Below are 17,207 nucleotides of genomic sequence, written 5' to 3'. Positions count from 1 at the left end.
CATTAAAGTAGACCTAGAGAATGTTCTAGAGAAAGTAGTAGGCAAAGAACAAGAACAAGAAATGCATGTAACTGGCCACAAGGACAGCTTAAAGACTGAAACCTCTGAAATTGTGCGTGCAGTTATCCATGAGGCTGTCAATGAACTCAGTGAGATTATTGACGAGGAACTGATTAAACTCGCCGAATATAGCCCACTTCTATCTGATATTGCTGAAGAGAATGAGAGTTTTACATCCAGTCTTGCTAATTCAGTGGTTGAAGATATTTCAGAAGGGCCCTGTGGTTCTTGGAGTCTTGCACAAATCAAAGAGAAAATTCAGCAGTCATTGAAAAAAGCTGCTGATAAGATTAAGTCATTCTTTGCAAAACGTTTTGCAAAAGTAATGATTCTTCGCACTGCCATACAACTGTGGAGCAGATGCCACAGCACACCCGCTGCTAAAAGCAGTGAGTCAGTGCAGAAACTGGTTGAACATGTCAACTCTCTAATTACAAATAAGGAAACACTGGAGAAAGAGAAAAATGAGTTCAAAAGATTACAAGATTGCCTTTCACAGGGTAAATTACTGGTGTTTACAGAATTACTTACAGATATTCTGCACCAATATACCTCGGAAGGCACGGGACCTGAAATTGTCCCAGAGCAAGTCGTCATGGCAGAAAGACAGAAGATTCTGCATAATGATCTGCAAACTAAAGCAAGGCGCTTCTTGGGACTATTCAGATGGTGGTTAAATACCCAGGCAGAGAGCCATAGCCAAAGAGTCATACTGGCTCTGTTAGATAAGCAGGAACTCATGTTATCACTGCCATCAGTTACCACAGAAACTATAAAACCCAGCCCAGTGGCAGAGTTTTATTGTATAGCCAGAAAAGCAGAAAAAAAAGCAAAGCTTAAGCTCATCCTGCACAAGCTCATCTCTACAACCTTTAAAGAGGCAAACCTGCTCTGCACATATCAAGACCCAAATCACATCCTCACTTGGCTCTTGGATTATGTATGGGCAGAACTGGAAGATGAAGAGCTTTATATTACATCCAAAACTTTTAAAACAATTGACAAAAAACTTCTGAAAGACCTCTGCAACACCATGGGCTTTATAGAACGTGTTATAGTGTCAATGGAATTACAAGAAAGTGAAACTGCAAAATGCATTGTGGCAAGTTTAAAAGATCGTCTGGGAAAACCAAAAGCGAAGCGTTCTGCCATTGTCAGGTTCTTTTGCGCACTGGGCAGAGCCATCGCCAAGCCATTCAGACGCAATACTTAGTTACCAACTTTTTTTTAATCTTGAAAAAAAGAAAGAGTCCAGTCTTTCAAGATCAATACACAATTCACACAATTCCTCTGTTCCATCTAAATTTTCAGCTCTCCTCTGCCCTCTGTCCCCTTCTCTCCAAACACCTCTCCATCAATTTACTTTCTCCCCTCCCTTCTTCATCCCTTTTCTTTTTTCACCTTCACCCCCAACCAGTCCCGGCAGTTGACTGCCCCCTCCTGAGCCTGGTTCTGCCGGAGGTTTCTGCCTGTTTAAAGGCAGTTTTCCTCCCCACTGTCGCCCAGTGCTTGCTCAGAGGGGATTGTTGGGATTTTTTCTGCCCTGTCTCTTTCCTTCTTTCTAACCCGTCTTTTTCCCTCTTTCCCCCCCTTCTACCTTTCCTTTACCCTCTTCTTTACCCCCCACACCCACCCCTTTTCATTTTCTCCATCATCTCCCTACCCTGTGTTCACTTTTTAAACCACAGGGTAGAGAGATGGGGGGAAACAATAAACACAATTGTCTAAATTTTACATGTGTCAGATCAGTGTCTTCATTCAAGTCTTCATCTTAATTATAAAAACAAGAAATGGGTAATAGTGTATTTTTGTGTATAATATGCATACTTTACTCGTTGTATCCAAATCCCAGAAGGAAGAAGAAGACAAATTTAAAAAATAAATAAATAAATAAAACAAAAATATATTTCTCTTTCTTCCCAGGTCAGTTTTGGTTTTAAATCCTGATTGGTATCAACTACCAGTTAACCCATATTAGTTCCTTTCATGTTAAGTTTCTTTTAGTTGTTCTAACTCTCTGATCAATACAAGTCCACTCAGTTCCAAAGCAATGACACTTTTGCACAGCACTGCATGTATGGCATGCAAACCCACTGACCCTGGGAGTTGTCTGGCTTTTTAATGGATAGTTTTAACATCATTCAATACATCTGCAAGTTACATCGGGTGCAGTCATTCATGTTCCCTCCATTATTCATCATCATCTTTGTCACTAGTTTGCTTGCAGTTATTTTTATTCATTAAATTAAGCACAAAAAATAGACTAACCAACTAATCTAAAACTAAGAAACACTAAAATATTACCTTAAATTTGAAAACCGGTTAAAAAAAATATATCCCCATTCAAAAATGTCAATTGACAATCCCATTGGCTTAGGGAGTGATGATGTCACAAGGACGCCTTTAGAATCTTAAATCATTTGAAATTCTGCATAAACAGGAGTGAGAAGCAGCAATTTTTAGTCGGTTTGTTCGCAGCAGTTGTTTTTGCAGCCTTCAAATGTTCGACCAGAGAAACATTTGAAACATTTACAGAACAAAATTAAACAAATTGAAGAAGAGAAGCTTCGAGGAGAAGAGCAGACAATGGAATAGAAGCAGAAAATAAACATCTGGAAGAAAGACAAGAGCAACAAACCAAGAATATGCAACACCAGCAGGAGCGTAATTTCCAGGGGGGTTAGGGGCGTTATAACCCCCCCAGTAATCAGACCCAACCAATATAACCCCCCTAATAAAATTATGAATTATCTTGCATAAATAGGCTGTTGATTTTCTTCACTCACTTCAGGTATTACCAGCAAAATAGCTGCATGTTTAATCATCTGGGAATTCACCCAGATTTATTCATTTATTTAGACAGAGATCTTGACCCCCCCGATGTTCAGCACAAAGTTACGTCGATGAACACCAGCCTGACATAAACATTATTAATGAAGTTATATGTGGTTTTGAAAAAAGTACATTCATATCAAACATTTAGCAACAGCAACGCAGTCACAATGTGACTCACGTGACTTCTGTGGTTTGCATGCAGCAGTCATCTTCTATGATTCTATTGTCCCCCCCATCTCTCTACCCTGTGTTCTTAAAAGTGAACACAGGGTAGAGAAATTTTTGACGAACACACAGTAACAGTGATATTTGTCTCCCTCTACTGGATAAACACTTTAGAACTTTAACATGTTAAGGACAGAGCAGAAACCATCCTTCACCTTTTTAATATTTGTGGAATTTATTTCACCCATAGACAGTTTTTTACTTTGACGTTGTTGACATTAATTTCATGTTTTCATCAACTTTTGAAATGGATAAAAATAAAAAACAGTAGCTTTAAACAATAACTAAATCTTTTCGACGATAGACTTTAGCCAATCCAGGAATTGTAATGCCTTTTCTAAACTTCTCAACATGTCACCCACATTATGTTAATAAAAAGGTTCAAACTGACAATGAAATTAGTAAAAATTAACCATAGATTAATGGCACCATTAATGGAACTGAAAGGAAAAATTCAAAATGAAATTCAAAATATTCAATTATGCACCAACTATTCAAGTATGTGTAACTGCTATTACTGCTTGTTTGCTTACTTACACCAAAATAAAGTTGATGGTCATCATGTACAAAGCCTTATGGAGTGAGAAGCATGTGAGCAATTAAATACAAATACTTTTATTATATAAAAGAAAAGAATAAGAAATTCTTTGCTTTTCTCACAAGGTGGGAAATTACCGTTTTAGGAGCCAAAACAAGAAAAACAACTTAGCTCAATAAAATAACATCACAGAACAAAATGACTTTGAAATGGAAACTATATGATAATATATAATGCATAAAAGGAGTATAATGGTTTCTTATGATTTATAAAAGGCAGTTAAACACTTATCATCCTTTCTTTACATTTCCCAACACATGTATAAAAAAATAAACAAAACGTGTTAAAAGATGTATTAGACGATAGTAGACTGTGCACATTTTTTGACAGGTGTGGCAGGCATCAGGTATCTCACTCTCTTCCAGAAGCGAGAGTTCCATGCTGCAGCGCCTCCAGAGCCCTCTGGCCACTTCAAAGGGGCACTCTTACGAATCAGGTGCTGCAAGCCCGGGGGGAGGTGGGTGTATTGCTGTGGCCCTGTGTCTCCTAGCTGGATCAAAATCACACTCAGTTCCCTCTGGACCAATGCATGGTGGAGCCCCACCTGGTAAATGATCAACAACACTTTAGTCACCCCTTCACTAAACGCTTTGGATTTTTATTTACATCAGTATTATCTATCAAGTAGTGCTGTATATTGAACAATTAGAATAAACTTAAGTATAAAAACATTATGCCATGATACACATATAAATAGAATCATTTGTTTTCACAACAATCAATCTATTCCTTATTAACACAGCAACAGATGCCTCAAGGCGCTTTATATTCTAAGGTAAAGATCCTACGACAATAGAGAGAAAACCACAACACTCAGAAAATCTCCTATGAGCAAGGATTATGTGACAGTGGGAAGGAAAAACTCCTTTTTAGCAGGAAGAAACCGCCAGCAGAACCAGGATTAAAGAAGGGCAGCCATTTGGGGGCTAGGACCAGCAAATAAAGTTGATGGTCATCACGTACAAAGCCATATGGAGTGGATGTATTGAACTTGTAGCACATGGCCCTGGTCCCCAAGTGGTACTTATTTAGCTGCAACTCAGTTTCATTTTTTCCCTCTCTCCTCCCTCTCTCTTTTTTATCTGATCATCAAATTTTCTTCAAATGTCTGTTTCTTCAAATAGTGTCTTTGTGGAGAAATATAGTATGACAGCCACACATTGTCCCGTTTACCATTATGTTTATTCATTTCCAATGTTTCAGTCTGTGTGATATGTCTAATAGCCAGGCATCCTTAACTGGCCGAACCTTACTGAATGCATACATAGGTGCAAATGTTTGCATGGACACTTTATCTCTGTACCTGACAAAGTTTGCATGGACCAAAAAGTTGTAATTGACTAAATAATGGTAACAGTGTGCGGAGGTTATACTACATTTCTCCACAAGGTTGTTTTCCCTCTGTGCACCTGTTTCCTTAGATTTGTTGTAAAAATATTGTACTTTTCCCACCGATGGTATTGTACTAGAGTACCAGTATCTTACATCATGCAATACCAATAAATTAGAGTACAGGAATATAACTTATTGAATTTACTTGACTACTTTACTTGCACTTTATTTAAGTATTTCTTTGCTGTACCATATTCTGCTTCTGCTCCACTATATTTTGGATGCAAATATTACAGTTTGGATTCCACTTGTAGGTATTTTTTAAAATGATAAAAAGGAATCTGAAGTGTCATTCCACACAATAGGTATATACTATAAGTATTTAAAATATATTATGCAGTTATATTGATTATACAACCTGTGCACCATTAAGCTAATTAAGTAGAAGTATAACTTTTCAATACTTTTTTCCACACTGCAAAATAATTATCCAACACAAAATTACATTTGAAGTCTTGTGCAACACAACTTTTCATGTAATAAATCTGAAATGGGACACAGGGCCGCACAGGTTTCTGAAAACTTTTGTCATTAGCCAGCTCAAAATTTCAAACAGACAAATATATATAATATAATATATATATATATTCTTGGAAAGAACAAAAATGTATGTAATTAAATTAAATTGAGAAGAAGTGTGAAGTGGCTAAATCAGTCATATTTTAAAGAAAGATAATTAAACAAAACAAATTCGCCTACTGGGAAGAAGATAGAGAGGATGTTAGCACCAAGCCTTTTAAACATTAACCAGGGGCAACAAGTGTATTTCCTCTCACCTGCCTCCTGCCCTGCTCGCTTCCTACAAAGCCAGAAGGAGAAGGGCCGAGCAGTTGGCAAGGTCCTCACAACATGCCTGATGCTTTCTACAGCAAATTATACTGCACTGAATTGATCTCTGACTAAATATTCCAGTTTCAGGGAAATTAAATTACATTTTATTTATATAGCATCAAATCACAACAACAGTTGCCTCAACGCACTTTATATCGCAAGGCCCTACGATTTCTTGTGGACCTCCTTGTGTGCCTTGTTCTTGGTTCCACAACTCCCACCCCCATTTAAAAAAGATGCTACAAAGGCCCCTGCTCACGTTGCCTGCAAAGCAGAGAAAGACAGACAGAGAAAGTGGGAATTGCTGGATATTTATGTGAGTCTCTTGGTATGCAAACCTGCCAGCTTTCTGTGAGCCAGAGAATTCTGTGTGGATTGTGTGTGTACAGTCTTCTCAAACTTGACTGTTCACAGACGGCTCACAGACAGCATAAAAGATGAACATAGCTACCTCGACCCCACTCACTGGTTTGTGAAGTCCAATTTTAAAGCCTTTGGATGAGCACTTTTCCATAATTTGGGTGCTTTACAAGTCCTTGAATAATGATTTGTCAATCACAGGTCATTAGGCCAATGAGCATACTCCCAGGCAGCCCCTGTCTCAGTTCTCACCTGCCAGTCAAACCCTCCCATCACTGAGGTTTGGGGTGAGGCAGGCCATCGCTCTGTCGTCACGGAGCCTGATCCCAGATCTGGTGTGAGAATGACCATGAGCCTCCTGCTCTGATTCATGCATTCCTCCACCAACTCCAGACGATCTGTTGTGGTACAACAAAAAGTAAAAAAACAACAAAAAAAAACAGGTATATGATGGCTCTTTACATTAGGCAGCACAACACTGGTATCCCTTTAGCACATAAGCTGGGCTACAAAGAACACTGCAGACAATAAAATCTGAATCACAAATACAAAATATATTGGTTCTCGATGTCCAAAATTACAATTAAAGCATACAAAATACTGACCTTCCCCTGGTATGTCATCCCTCCCGTGGATAAAGAGCCGATATCCGCACTTATCCTCAAGGACAGAGGGCAAAGTCTGTATGATAAACTGAGAGAGTCTGTCCTCAGTGATCTTGTCCATTGGTGTCTGGTAGACCACATAGGCATCATATAAACTTGTGTCTGGGAAACAAACAAACAAATCAGTGGAAGTTGATGTGTACTTTCTTTGACAAGGCTTTCTCAGTTTTTTTTTAAATTTATTAATGTTTCTTCCTTCCTTCCATTGTGATGTAATGTGACCCTGTCACTATAATGAGTCATTTGTCGTAAAACAGTTGTGGTCAGAAGTTACAAACACTCATCATTGACATGAATGTCATGGTGATTTTTAACTTCTTTGAACCTTTCTTTTTCCAGGGTGGAACAATTGTACAGCATACATCTTTAATGAGTTAAAACATACAAAAAAAACCATCAACAATTGGGAGGACAGGTTTTAATACATCCCACAAATGCAGAGTCACGATTATGCATACAGGCTCAAATATATGATAATACTACCACTAATATTTGGTAAGTTGCACCTCGACCAGATGCTTTTAGCTGCCCCCAACAAGTTTCTGACTCAATTCTGGATGGATGTTTGACCACCCTTCTTGGCAGAACTGGTAGAGGTTTAAATTTGTGATATCATCTCGCTTTTAAGTGTCACTCACAAATTTTCAATACGGTTGAGGTCGGGCTTTGGGAAGGCCAATCTAGAAACTTAATATTAGCCTGGTTTAACCTTTCCAAAACCAGTTTTTAGACTGTGGAATATGCACACATGATAAACGGCTGCTAAAAACTGTGTATATATTATCGCTCCAACTGCACTTTATGGACCCTTGTGTTGCTGTAATATGTGAATTCCCACAGTGTGGGATTAATAGAGTCTATGTCATGCCATCTCAAAACCTTTCTCCAGAAGGCATTTGGCTTATTTGTTCACCATAGCCAAAGTGAACCAGCATTTCTTATGTTGTTTGAACGTTCAGGTAGAACCAGAACACTTGTTTCAGGTTTATTTATTTGTGATTCAGTTTGCATGTAATTACATTTACTAAGGTTACTCTTGTGTTTTTCTTATATTTCTAATTTGTCATACTGGATATCACAGTGTCATATTGGATACCACTGGATATCACTGTTTTGCAGCAAACAAGCTGATGAATATTTTAGGAAGTAGCCTTTGTTTTGACATAATGATTCAGGGTCTATGACCACATCCTTCCCAGTCACGTCTGGCCCAGGGAACAACATCTTCCTCTTTTAAGTCTTGGATGTGTTAAACTGGTGCAGTTTTCCTTAAAGTATAGCGCTGAAGCCAGGGAGCAGGAGTAGCAGCTAAACTGCCTCGGTCCATCCTCTGAAACTGACTAATTAACACATTGTACTTCATTTCTTTACTGTTGGTACAAAACTAAGATAATAAAGCACCCAAGAAAAATATTTACTCTCTTACCTTTATTGCTACTGCTTAGTGGGAAGTAGGGTCTGAAGAACAGAGCTAAGTCAATGGCAAAGTATTTGACCAACACAGCGACAAAAACACCAATGAATAACACGCATACTCCTCCAATGGCAAGTGGAATTATGGATTCTAGGAAACACAAAATTATTGTTTAAAATAACATTTCCATGGTTCGCTAAAAGTCAACAGACATCTTTGTTAGCAAGGCTGAACAGTCATATTCACTGAAAACAATCAATGGCTCTGTCACTGACCTTTCCGCTTAAGAGTTAAAGTGGTATTCTTTTTTTTGTAATAGCCCTCGCCAAAGCACCCAAACTTCTGTTGAAAATCCTTAGCAGACACTTTTTTAATGGTGAGGATTGCAGTGACAATGGTATTCTTCGAAGGTTCCGCAATTGCTCTAACAAAGAAGATAAGAGTTTGTTTTGTTAAAGAAGACAAAGGGTCAGAGACAAAGTTCAGCAGAAAGGCTCGCTGCAGACAAAGGATAGGAAATACATAAAAGTTACTATTGAACATATTTTCAACAGATCTTTGCGGTTCTCTTAAGTGTGAGTCTTAAACAATAGCCCTCAAAGAGGTCATCATGTTAACTTATTCTGTAAAATACCTTAGAAGCACCTTAAAATACATGTTGAAATCCACCCAAAGGATTAGCAAAACATTAAGTGTACATTGTGTAAAGTATAAAGAGGCTTACATTTTGGTAGTTTGACTATAACCATCCCTGTTTTTGAAAGGAATTCCGTTGATGTACCAGCTGGCATTGCAGTCATGTTTCACATTAGCCCCACACAAAACTGAGCAATTCAGCTTAATCTCAGAGCCTGGAAGGAAGGAAGGAAGGGAGGAGGGAAGGAAGGAAGGAAGGAAGGAGGATGGAAGGAAGGGAGGAAGGGAGGAGGGAAGGAAGGAAGGAAGAAGAAAGAAAGAGGGCGGGTTAACCCACTGGAGTACAGGGTAAGATGCATGACAAAGGCGCACATTCCCCTGAATGCACAGTCAGTAAAACTGGGCCATTATTCTTTCCAGAGTTTTTATATATTCCATATGACCAGCTGTGGAGTTGTAATAGGACGCCTGGAAAATCTTTCCCAATAACCAGTCGTCATGATAACACCTCCACCAGTTTATTAAACCCCAGCCAATCTGTACCAAACATCAGGGGGTGCAACACAGCCTTAATTATATGTTTATTCCTGTATTTAGTTTCTACTGGCACTATAGGATACCTGTAAGCGCTGACTGCAGCAACACTCCCTTAAATGGAAGGTGGCAAACTTGCAAGCATGCACCATTGCCTTAAATGCATCCAGGAAAGTCTACGGGTCATCCACCTCTGTCATTTTAAATAAGACCACCTCAGAGAGTGGAGGTGACAGTGCTGGAGAAAGCGCCAGTGTGGCAGTTGCAGGAGCACTGTGAGTTCTCCCCAGGAAGGATAGAGGGCTGCATTTTACAAACAATTTTATTCACACAAAGCGTTACACACAATCTTTCTCTCTTTCTGTATTTGGCTTTGTCTTGTTTCTGCCCCGCACACCTACTGCCAGAGGAGAGGTTAATTAGACAGGTGTGCTACCTTCCTCATCAGGCACTGGTCCCCAAAACACACTGCTCCACCTCCACTCTTCTTAAGTGATGAGTCTGTCACTCCCTGTGTGGATGCAACTTGAGTCCTACTAAGTGCTAATTGAGTAACTTTCAGAGAATCAGTGTTTGTTATTAACCAAGTATTTGCAGTGTTATGACAGCAACATGTTGACATGAAGATGAGATTTTATTACCTTCATCAGCAAACTGCTCCCGCGACTCATCAGCTGGGGTCAGAATTTCTAGGTGGTGCATAGCTGTCTCTGCAAGCAACCAAAAAGAGTAAGCCGTTTTTCATCCTCTAATTACTGTGGCCCTGAGAGGTCAAACGGACTCCAACTTAAGAAAACACCAGCAATAAGAAAAACGCTGCAAAAGCACACAAAACACAACACGAATAGGAAAAACGACAATGGAAAAAACAAAACAGAAATAGGAAAAAACACAAGGGAAGTGTTTCTGGGGAGACAATAACGCGACGGACCAGTTGCAGGAACCCAAAACATGCTTGGTGTGTTTTATCATGATTAATATAATACTGATGACGGATTTTTAGGCTAATAGTCAGGCTAACACACTTACCTCTCATATTTTCTTTCCTCACAAAACCGATAGATCCTCCACTTCTTTAAGTCTCTCCCAGCGCAATTCTTAGCATATTTTAGTTCCTGCAGCTGGTCCGTCGGGTTATTGTCTCCCCAGAAACACTTCCCTTGTGTTTTTGGAAATCTGTTTTTTCCTATTTCCATTTTCTTTTTTTCTATTTCTGTTGTCGTATCTCCTATTTGTGTTTTGTTTTTTCCTATTTCCGTTGTTGTTTTGTGTGCTTTTGCAGTGTTTTTCTTATTGCTGGTGTTTTCATAAGTTGCAGTCCATTTGGCCTCTCAGGGCCACCGTATCTGATAGGACATTTGGTATGCTATAATATGGGTATTGGTTTGAAAAATCAGGAAAACCTGTGGCATACAAATCTTTAGCTCTGGTTCATTACTAAACATGTTAAATGTACAGACCATTACAATTACACTTATATAGTCAAGTTTATGTTGGTGTCGCAACGTGTTATGTTGGTATCCAGAACTAAACACCAAAGTATGCTGTTTCACCTTGAAGTACAAGTTCTCTGGAACCTGACGTATTGTACACCTTGTTATTGTATGCCCAGGTACAAATACAGGTGTAGAGGCCCTCGTGGTCTTTGGTAGCATGATGCACTCTCACTTTGACTTCATGCTGATCTTTTATAAGAGTGTAGTCCTGCACCGAGAAGGGCACAAATAGGGAAAGCAACACATTTTACTTAAATGAACGTGGTCTGTTTTGTAATTCATTACAATGGCCCTGTCAATTACATCATTGTGGCTTAGTCTTGTAATTGTTTCCTTCATCCAGTCTTTAAAGAGCTCAGTGCTAGTACCTGGAGCTCCATATATATACAACTAATAATTATTTTTTTGTGGATTGCAGCTGTTATGCATTCAGGTACATTATCAATCACTGTTACCATAGTAACTTCTTAAATTTGAAAGATCTGTCCACATACAAAGCCCCTCCTCCTCTGTCCTGAGCTCATAATAGAATAGAATAGAATAGAATGCCTTTATTGTCACTATACAGTTGTACAATGAGATACAGAGCATCTCCTACTCAGTGTAAACATGCTGGGGGGGTACAGTTCTGCAGCGCTATATACATATGGACAGTATTAACATATGGAAGAAGATGTGTATATATATATAAAATGTACAATTTACAAGCCGTAAGTAATATGTAATAAATAGTGTTATGTATGTACAGTTGAGTTATTGCACATGGAATTGGTATAAATAGTGTTATGTAAATAGTGTTAACATCCCAGTTCAAAGTTTGTCCATCAAACCGAGCTGCAGATATGGCAATTAATCTGAGCGGTTGTGAAAACTGAGTCAACTACCGCTAGGTTGTTGTTTTACAAAGGGGGGACGATGACTCCGCTCATCCCTACGTGGGATTTATCCCCAGTAGTAGACACAGTTTCGCAGCCTCCGTTTGAACCACTAGGCTGAGTTGAAAGAAAAATTCTGTGGTATTGCTGGCCTTTTCATTAGTGAAATGCATCAGTGATATTCATGTCAACACCCCAACCAGTTCACATGGGTCAATTCCAGGGATGCATCAGGCCAAATTCAACTTTTGCACACAAAAACCTTTCTCTCTGATGCACTCCTTTAGCATTAGAGGTGTTTTATTTTCTTTATCACTCTCTCTTTTAACAAAAAATCTCCTTATTCTCTTCTCCTTTCTCCTCCCTTAAACATGAGTGTCTGTAAGCTCTTTGTGAGGGCTTTATGGATTTATATTCAGGGACAAAGGCCTTCACGAGGTCTGGCCAACTTTGTTTTTCATAGGCTAAGCCTCATGTTGGCAAGTCTGTTAATAAACATCCTTCATAGCCTGGTTTTTTGGACAATATCGTTTTGCCCCAAGTGGTGAAACAAGTTGTTTCCATCTTTAGTTTTCTTGCATACAACAAAGTTTGGAGGTTATTAAAGTAGCTCCCTTTTTACTAACTTGTAATCAGGTTCTTGCTATAGCAAAGAAACCAACACTATTATCTTACATAAAAATGTACACTGGTATTAACATTGACAATGTTTAAAAAGTTAAATAAAATTCCTTTGTTCAGAAGTCAAGCAACATTTTAATGTCATCAACGTTCTGGCACCTCTTAGCTTTGCAGCTTGATGCTGGTTGGCAACTAGCTCTTGCACCTTTTTAGCAAAGTATCCAGAGTCATAAACCAGGCAGGGTCATACCATCAATTAATCCAATGACCTTGATCCAAAAACGATCAGAAAAATCCAGACATGACATGTAGTCAAAATGACCAAGCACCAAAACATTCAGCGTAACAAACAACTGGCAAACACACACCTTATAGGGGACATGAAATGCTACACATATAAAGGCTAATTTACACCACTGAGCCCTGCTCTCAAAAACTGACATAGATGTAACACTATCTGTAAAAAGCTGGATTTAAGTTTTAAAAACATGTTTATCTTCTGCCAGTATGTCCTGTGGTTGGTCGTTTGTTTGTGGCTAATAGACATTAGTTTATGTTAGCTAATGTGAGATTATTCTGTTATCATATGTTACCTTATATCTGTAATCAAAGTAGTTGAATTATGATATTGCTGTAGGTCATATTATACCCCTTAATATAGAGTGTGTGATCAGTATGTAGTTTTAGTTTGCATTATACTTCTGACTTAAAAGAGTGTGAAAATCATTAGATCTATTTGATTGACCTGTATTACTCGACACTGTTGAATGTGTTACACTGTTTCTTGACATTTCATACTGCTGAATCATGAAGAGAATGTTGTGTGCAGGAGACCTTGTGTCTAGAATAGAAGAAGAGAAGACCACATTCCATACCCCCACCTTTACAGAGAGCAGAAAGACAAGGAGTCGAGGTCATAACTTAGGCGCCGTAAGAGAGAAAACATGTGAATGTTTAGGCTTTTACGACTAGGTGGGGGCCACTAGAGGCTATAAAAGGCTGAGTAACCCGTCACCATTTTGAGACTTGCTGTGACCCTCTGCAGGCAGGTCTCCCCATCATGATGGTTCTTATGCTCTTAAATGTTGAATTATATGGAAATAAATAATTGTTGATTGAGCATTTGTACACCGAGTATTGTCCTTCCTTCAGCCCAAAGATTAAAAGAACTGGGAGATTTTAACACTAACTAGTGACAGAATGGATAACTCAGAGGAAAATAATGACATTAAAAATTAAAAATGACGATAAAAATCAGTTTATGGGGATCACATTTGGGCTGCAACAATGAGTTTGTTGTTAAGAAACTGGGTATATACGTTCATTGTCTGTGTCTTTAGCAGCAAGTTGCTATTCGCTGTTTGGCTAGCTGCCAAATAGCTGCCAAATCCAGCTGTTAGCCATACTGTTCTGGTTTGTAAATGAGGACAGTGTGGAGGAGAGCCTGTTTGACTCACCAGACTCACAAGCTGAAGTTCACACTAAAGCCTTTCCTCATCAGGTCCAGTACCACGTGGTACAATCAGCTAGCAAAGCAGATGTTGGCAAGATGGGATCAGTTCTATTTTATGCAATAAAATATTCTTTCTTTTCCCAACACAGCCAAACAGTTTACTACAGTATAGGTTACTACATGCGTATCACACCAAAAACATAACTGTTTGTTACACAACAGGATTGGAAATCCTAACATCCATCAGCATGTCCACAGGGGAAAAAAATCCCCATGTTACAGACTCTTTCACTTACATTTGGGCTTCACTTTTCCTCACTTTTAATATGAAGTAATCCAGTCAGTGAGATGATGTGAGGAAAACACAAAAGGTTTTAAAAAGTGTGGCATCTCTTCCTCTGAGTCCTGCTTTAAAAAGTGCTTTATAAACCCGAACGTTGCGGCTAACAGCTAGATTTTTCCATTTGAGTGCAGCTAGCCAAACAACGAGGGCCAGTTACTGCTAAAGAGACAGAGGATGCAAGTGGACAGTATGTCCTCGGTTTTTAAAAATGTAACATTTAAACATTTAAACTCATTGTTGCAGCCAGGGACAGCACAAAGGTAATTCCGTTAAACTGTTTTTTTTAGTTTTAGTGCAGTTATTTTCCTTTGAGTTTTGATTCTGTCCCTAGTTAGCTAACATAAACTAATGTATCAACTTCTATACTGGCATAAGATGGGGCGGAACATGATTTTTAAAACTTTATTTCTTAAATCCAGCTTCACAGACAGTGTCACATATGTCCGTTTTTGAAAGCAGGGTTCCATGATGTCACTTAGCCTTTGTATGTGTAGTGTTTCATGTCTCCTTATTTAAAATGGCAGAGGTGGATGACCCGTAGACTTTCCTGGATGCACTTAAGGCAATGGTGCAGGCTTGCAAGTTTGTCAAACAAACAGGAAGCTGACCTCGGATTTTTGGCCTACCTTGTACCAGGTGATGTTTCCTTTGAATTCACTGCATGCGCTTTGGACTGGATCTGGACATTCGACCTTTTTGCTCTGATCAGAGTTTTTGATTTCTCCGTAGCTGAGCATCTTGCTTCCTTTGTAACTTGCATTGTACACTTCAATTTTTACAGGGTAGTTAACACATCGTCCTGAAGACTTGATTTCCCTAAAAGAGAATCAATGAGTGGGAAGCACATTAACAAAAAAGGAGACAACAAAAGAAGAAATTTGTTTTAGAGTTCAAGAAAACCCAGAGCATCACTAATGTTAGATGCTAGATAGAAATTTTGTAACATATTTTGTAGAGACGATTCTTACCAAGCAGTGTAATACGCAGAATCAGAAATGCTGAGGTTTAAGAGAAAGAGTGCTTCGCCTTGGTAATGCACCCGGGCTTTCTTATCAGAGGAAATATTCTGATTTTGGGTGATATATTTGTACCATGTAAAATTTTTATTGTTGAAGTTTGGTTTGAAAATAGTGTAAGGTACCAAAAAAAAAGACTCCCCTTCAAGAACTCTAAAGCTCTGCTCAGTCATGGTCTTACATTGTGAATTGCAGGAATCTGAAACTGAGGGAGAAGCAGATAGAGGTGATGATAAGTGCAAATGCAAATGTGAAAGGTGTGTTGCAGATGCTACAATGCCATACCATGACATGAAAAAGTTTATGAAATGCTCCTTTTCTTTTTCGCCTTAATGTTTTTAAAGATTTTTTGGCCTTTCTGTCTTGCCATACATTTTTACCTTCTGCGTCTTGGCTTTGATGTTTTGCTAACCCATCAATGATAACATTTGATTTGACTTTTCCTACAGCTTGCTCAAAATTGTCATGATATGTATTTCACATCAGTGGCTGTATGAGCCTGATTAATACTTGCAATGAAACCACAGCTTCACCATGGTTTCATTGCAAGGTTAAACCACACATGCAGCTGAATCATGTACAGTATACACCACCTGATTTCCATTCTGATATGGAGGTCACCACTGCAACAAGAAAGAGAAGCTGGAAAGCATCCATTAGCTGAGAGAGAGAGAGACAAAGGACATTCAAAGTTAAACCACACTGTTCTGAATCATGTGACATATTTCATATTTAATTACACTAACTTATTAACTTGCTTTACTCATACACTCTCAGCCCTGCACTTAAGCTTTTACCACAGCCTCAATAGCTTAAAGTGCTTCTCCTTGTCTGTTCCACAGATATTATGACAGTTATGAAGAAGAACAGAATGCTGTGTGTTTTGTTTTTCTCAGGCTTGCATGTTTCCTTTGGTTTTGACCCAGCCGTTAGCTGGAGATTGAGAAAGCTATCACCTTAGCGGCCTTTCAGTGGACTGATAACACAGGAACTTGTCGGAAGAAGTTGCAGAAGAAATTGATGACTGATTGCAGAATATAACACGAATCAGTTGTGAAGATTGTTATCAAGTAATTCCTGGTTATCAAACTTAATCATCTTGTCATTTAAGGACTTTTCGCATGGTGCAACACTTCTCACAATGTCCTTGACAGACTCAGTGGCTGAATAAGAAATAACAGTTAAAAAAACAGCAAAAGGAGATAGTGAACACAAGTCACATCATGTTACAGTGCCGACAGTATAACAATCTGTCAAGAGTTTCTAGTTGTAGCAACAGAGACACACCACATTCATCTTCAGTAGAGAGGCTGTTTACATAGAATTGCTACAAATGTTCACCAATATTTGTAACCGCTCAGTCAAGTCGCACTTTGAGTCATATCTTCTATACAGGAAGTTCCTAATTTTGAAGCTTGAGCTCATATCAAATCAAAATGTTAAAATTATGAATAATTCTTATAATAATTCTTGAATAATTCAAATTGAATACTGATTTGATCCACTATGAGTTTAAAGTATTGCTAGCTTTAACAGTTTTGTTTTCCAGATGCTGTGGAAATAACTATGGAAGAGATCTGAGAAGATCTGTAAAGCCTTTATAAAGTTTATAAGTTAACTTCTCACCCTAGTTCTTTTTTCTGTCACTTAACTTGGAGTATACCTATTTAGTACCTTAGCATATCCTAAAGCAAGGAAGTTAAAATTGTTAGTAGTGATGAAAGTGTTTGCTTACCTCACAAAAGTGTGTGTGCTGGCCGCTGGAGTGTAATCAGCTCGATGCTGCCGGTATGGTTGTTTGGCATGGTTTCTCTCTCTCTCTCTCTCTCTCTCTCTCTCTCTCTCTCTCTCTC

The 17,207-nt window shown here is 38.7% G+C and overlaps 2 protein-coding genes across 6 annotated transcripts in view; one reads left to right on the top strand and one right to left on the bottom strand.

Annotated features, from left to right (window-relative positions):
* Nucleotides 1-1,465, top strand: part of LOC102081284 (uncharacterized) — a 1,953-nt gene extending 488 nt beyond the window's left edge. The window contains exon 2 of one of the 2 annotated variants that reach the window (XM_013264965.2): nt 2-1,465. In XM_013264965.2, the coding sequence (XP_013120419.2) occupies nt 2-1,273 (1,272 nt within the window). In that variant the 3' untranslated portion in view covers nt 1,274-1,465. The remainder of the gene's footprint in view (nt 1) is intronic. The other variant, XM_005475309.3, reaches the window with a different exon arrangement.
* LOC100702389 (interleukin-1 receptor-like 1) overlaps nt 1-17,207 on the bottom strand; it is a 26,560-nt gene extending 9,353 nt beyond the window's left edge. Inside the window, exons 1-12 of one of the 4 annotated variants that reach the window (XM_019353349.2) lie at nt 17,090-17,207; nt 15,948-16,014; nt 15,307-15,559; nt 14,965-15,154; nt 11,104-11,254; nt 10,192-10,260; nt 9,105-9,231; nt 8,656-8,804; nt 8,393-8,530; nt 6,907-7,068; nt 6,554-6,699; nt 3,978-4,262 (exon numbers count right to left, since the gene is read on the bottom strand). In XM_019353349.2, coding sequence (XP_019208894.1) covers nt 4,014-4,262; nt 6,554-6,699; nt 6,907-7,068; nt 8,393-8,530; nt 8,656-8,804; nt 9,105-9,231; nt 10,192-10,260; nt 11,104-11,254; nt 14,965-15,154; nt 15,307-15,559; nt 15,948-16,011 — 1,698 coding nt within the window. In that variant the 5' untranslated portion in view covers nt 16,012-16,014; nt 17,090-17,207 and the 3' untranslated portion in view covers nt 3,978-4,013. Of the gene's footprint in view, nt 1-3,712; nt 4,263-6,553; nt 6,700-6,906; nt 7,069-8,392; nt 8,531-8,655; nt 8,805-9,104; nt 9,232-10,191; nt 10,261-11,103; nt 11,255-14,964; nt 15,155-15,306; nt 15,560-15,947; nt 16,015-17,089 lie in introns of those variants that run through there. The other 3 variants (XM_025903961.1, XM_005475406.4, XM_013277388.3) reach the window with 3 other exon arrangements.

Source organism: Oreochromis niloticus, linkage group LG16 (assembly GCF_001858045.2).
Source record: "Oreochromis niloticus isolate F11D_XX linkage group LG16, O_niloticus_UMD_NMBU, whole genome shotgun sequence".
Classification (NCBI taxonomy): Eukaryota; Metazoa; Chordata; class Actinopteri; order Cichliformes; family Cichlidae; genus Oreochromis; species Oreochromis niloticus.
The sequence above is the reverse complement of the archived record's forward strand: the minus strand, read 5'-3'. Positions and strand labels throughout refer to the sequence as shown.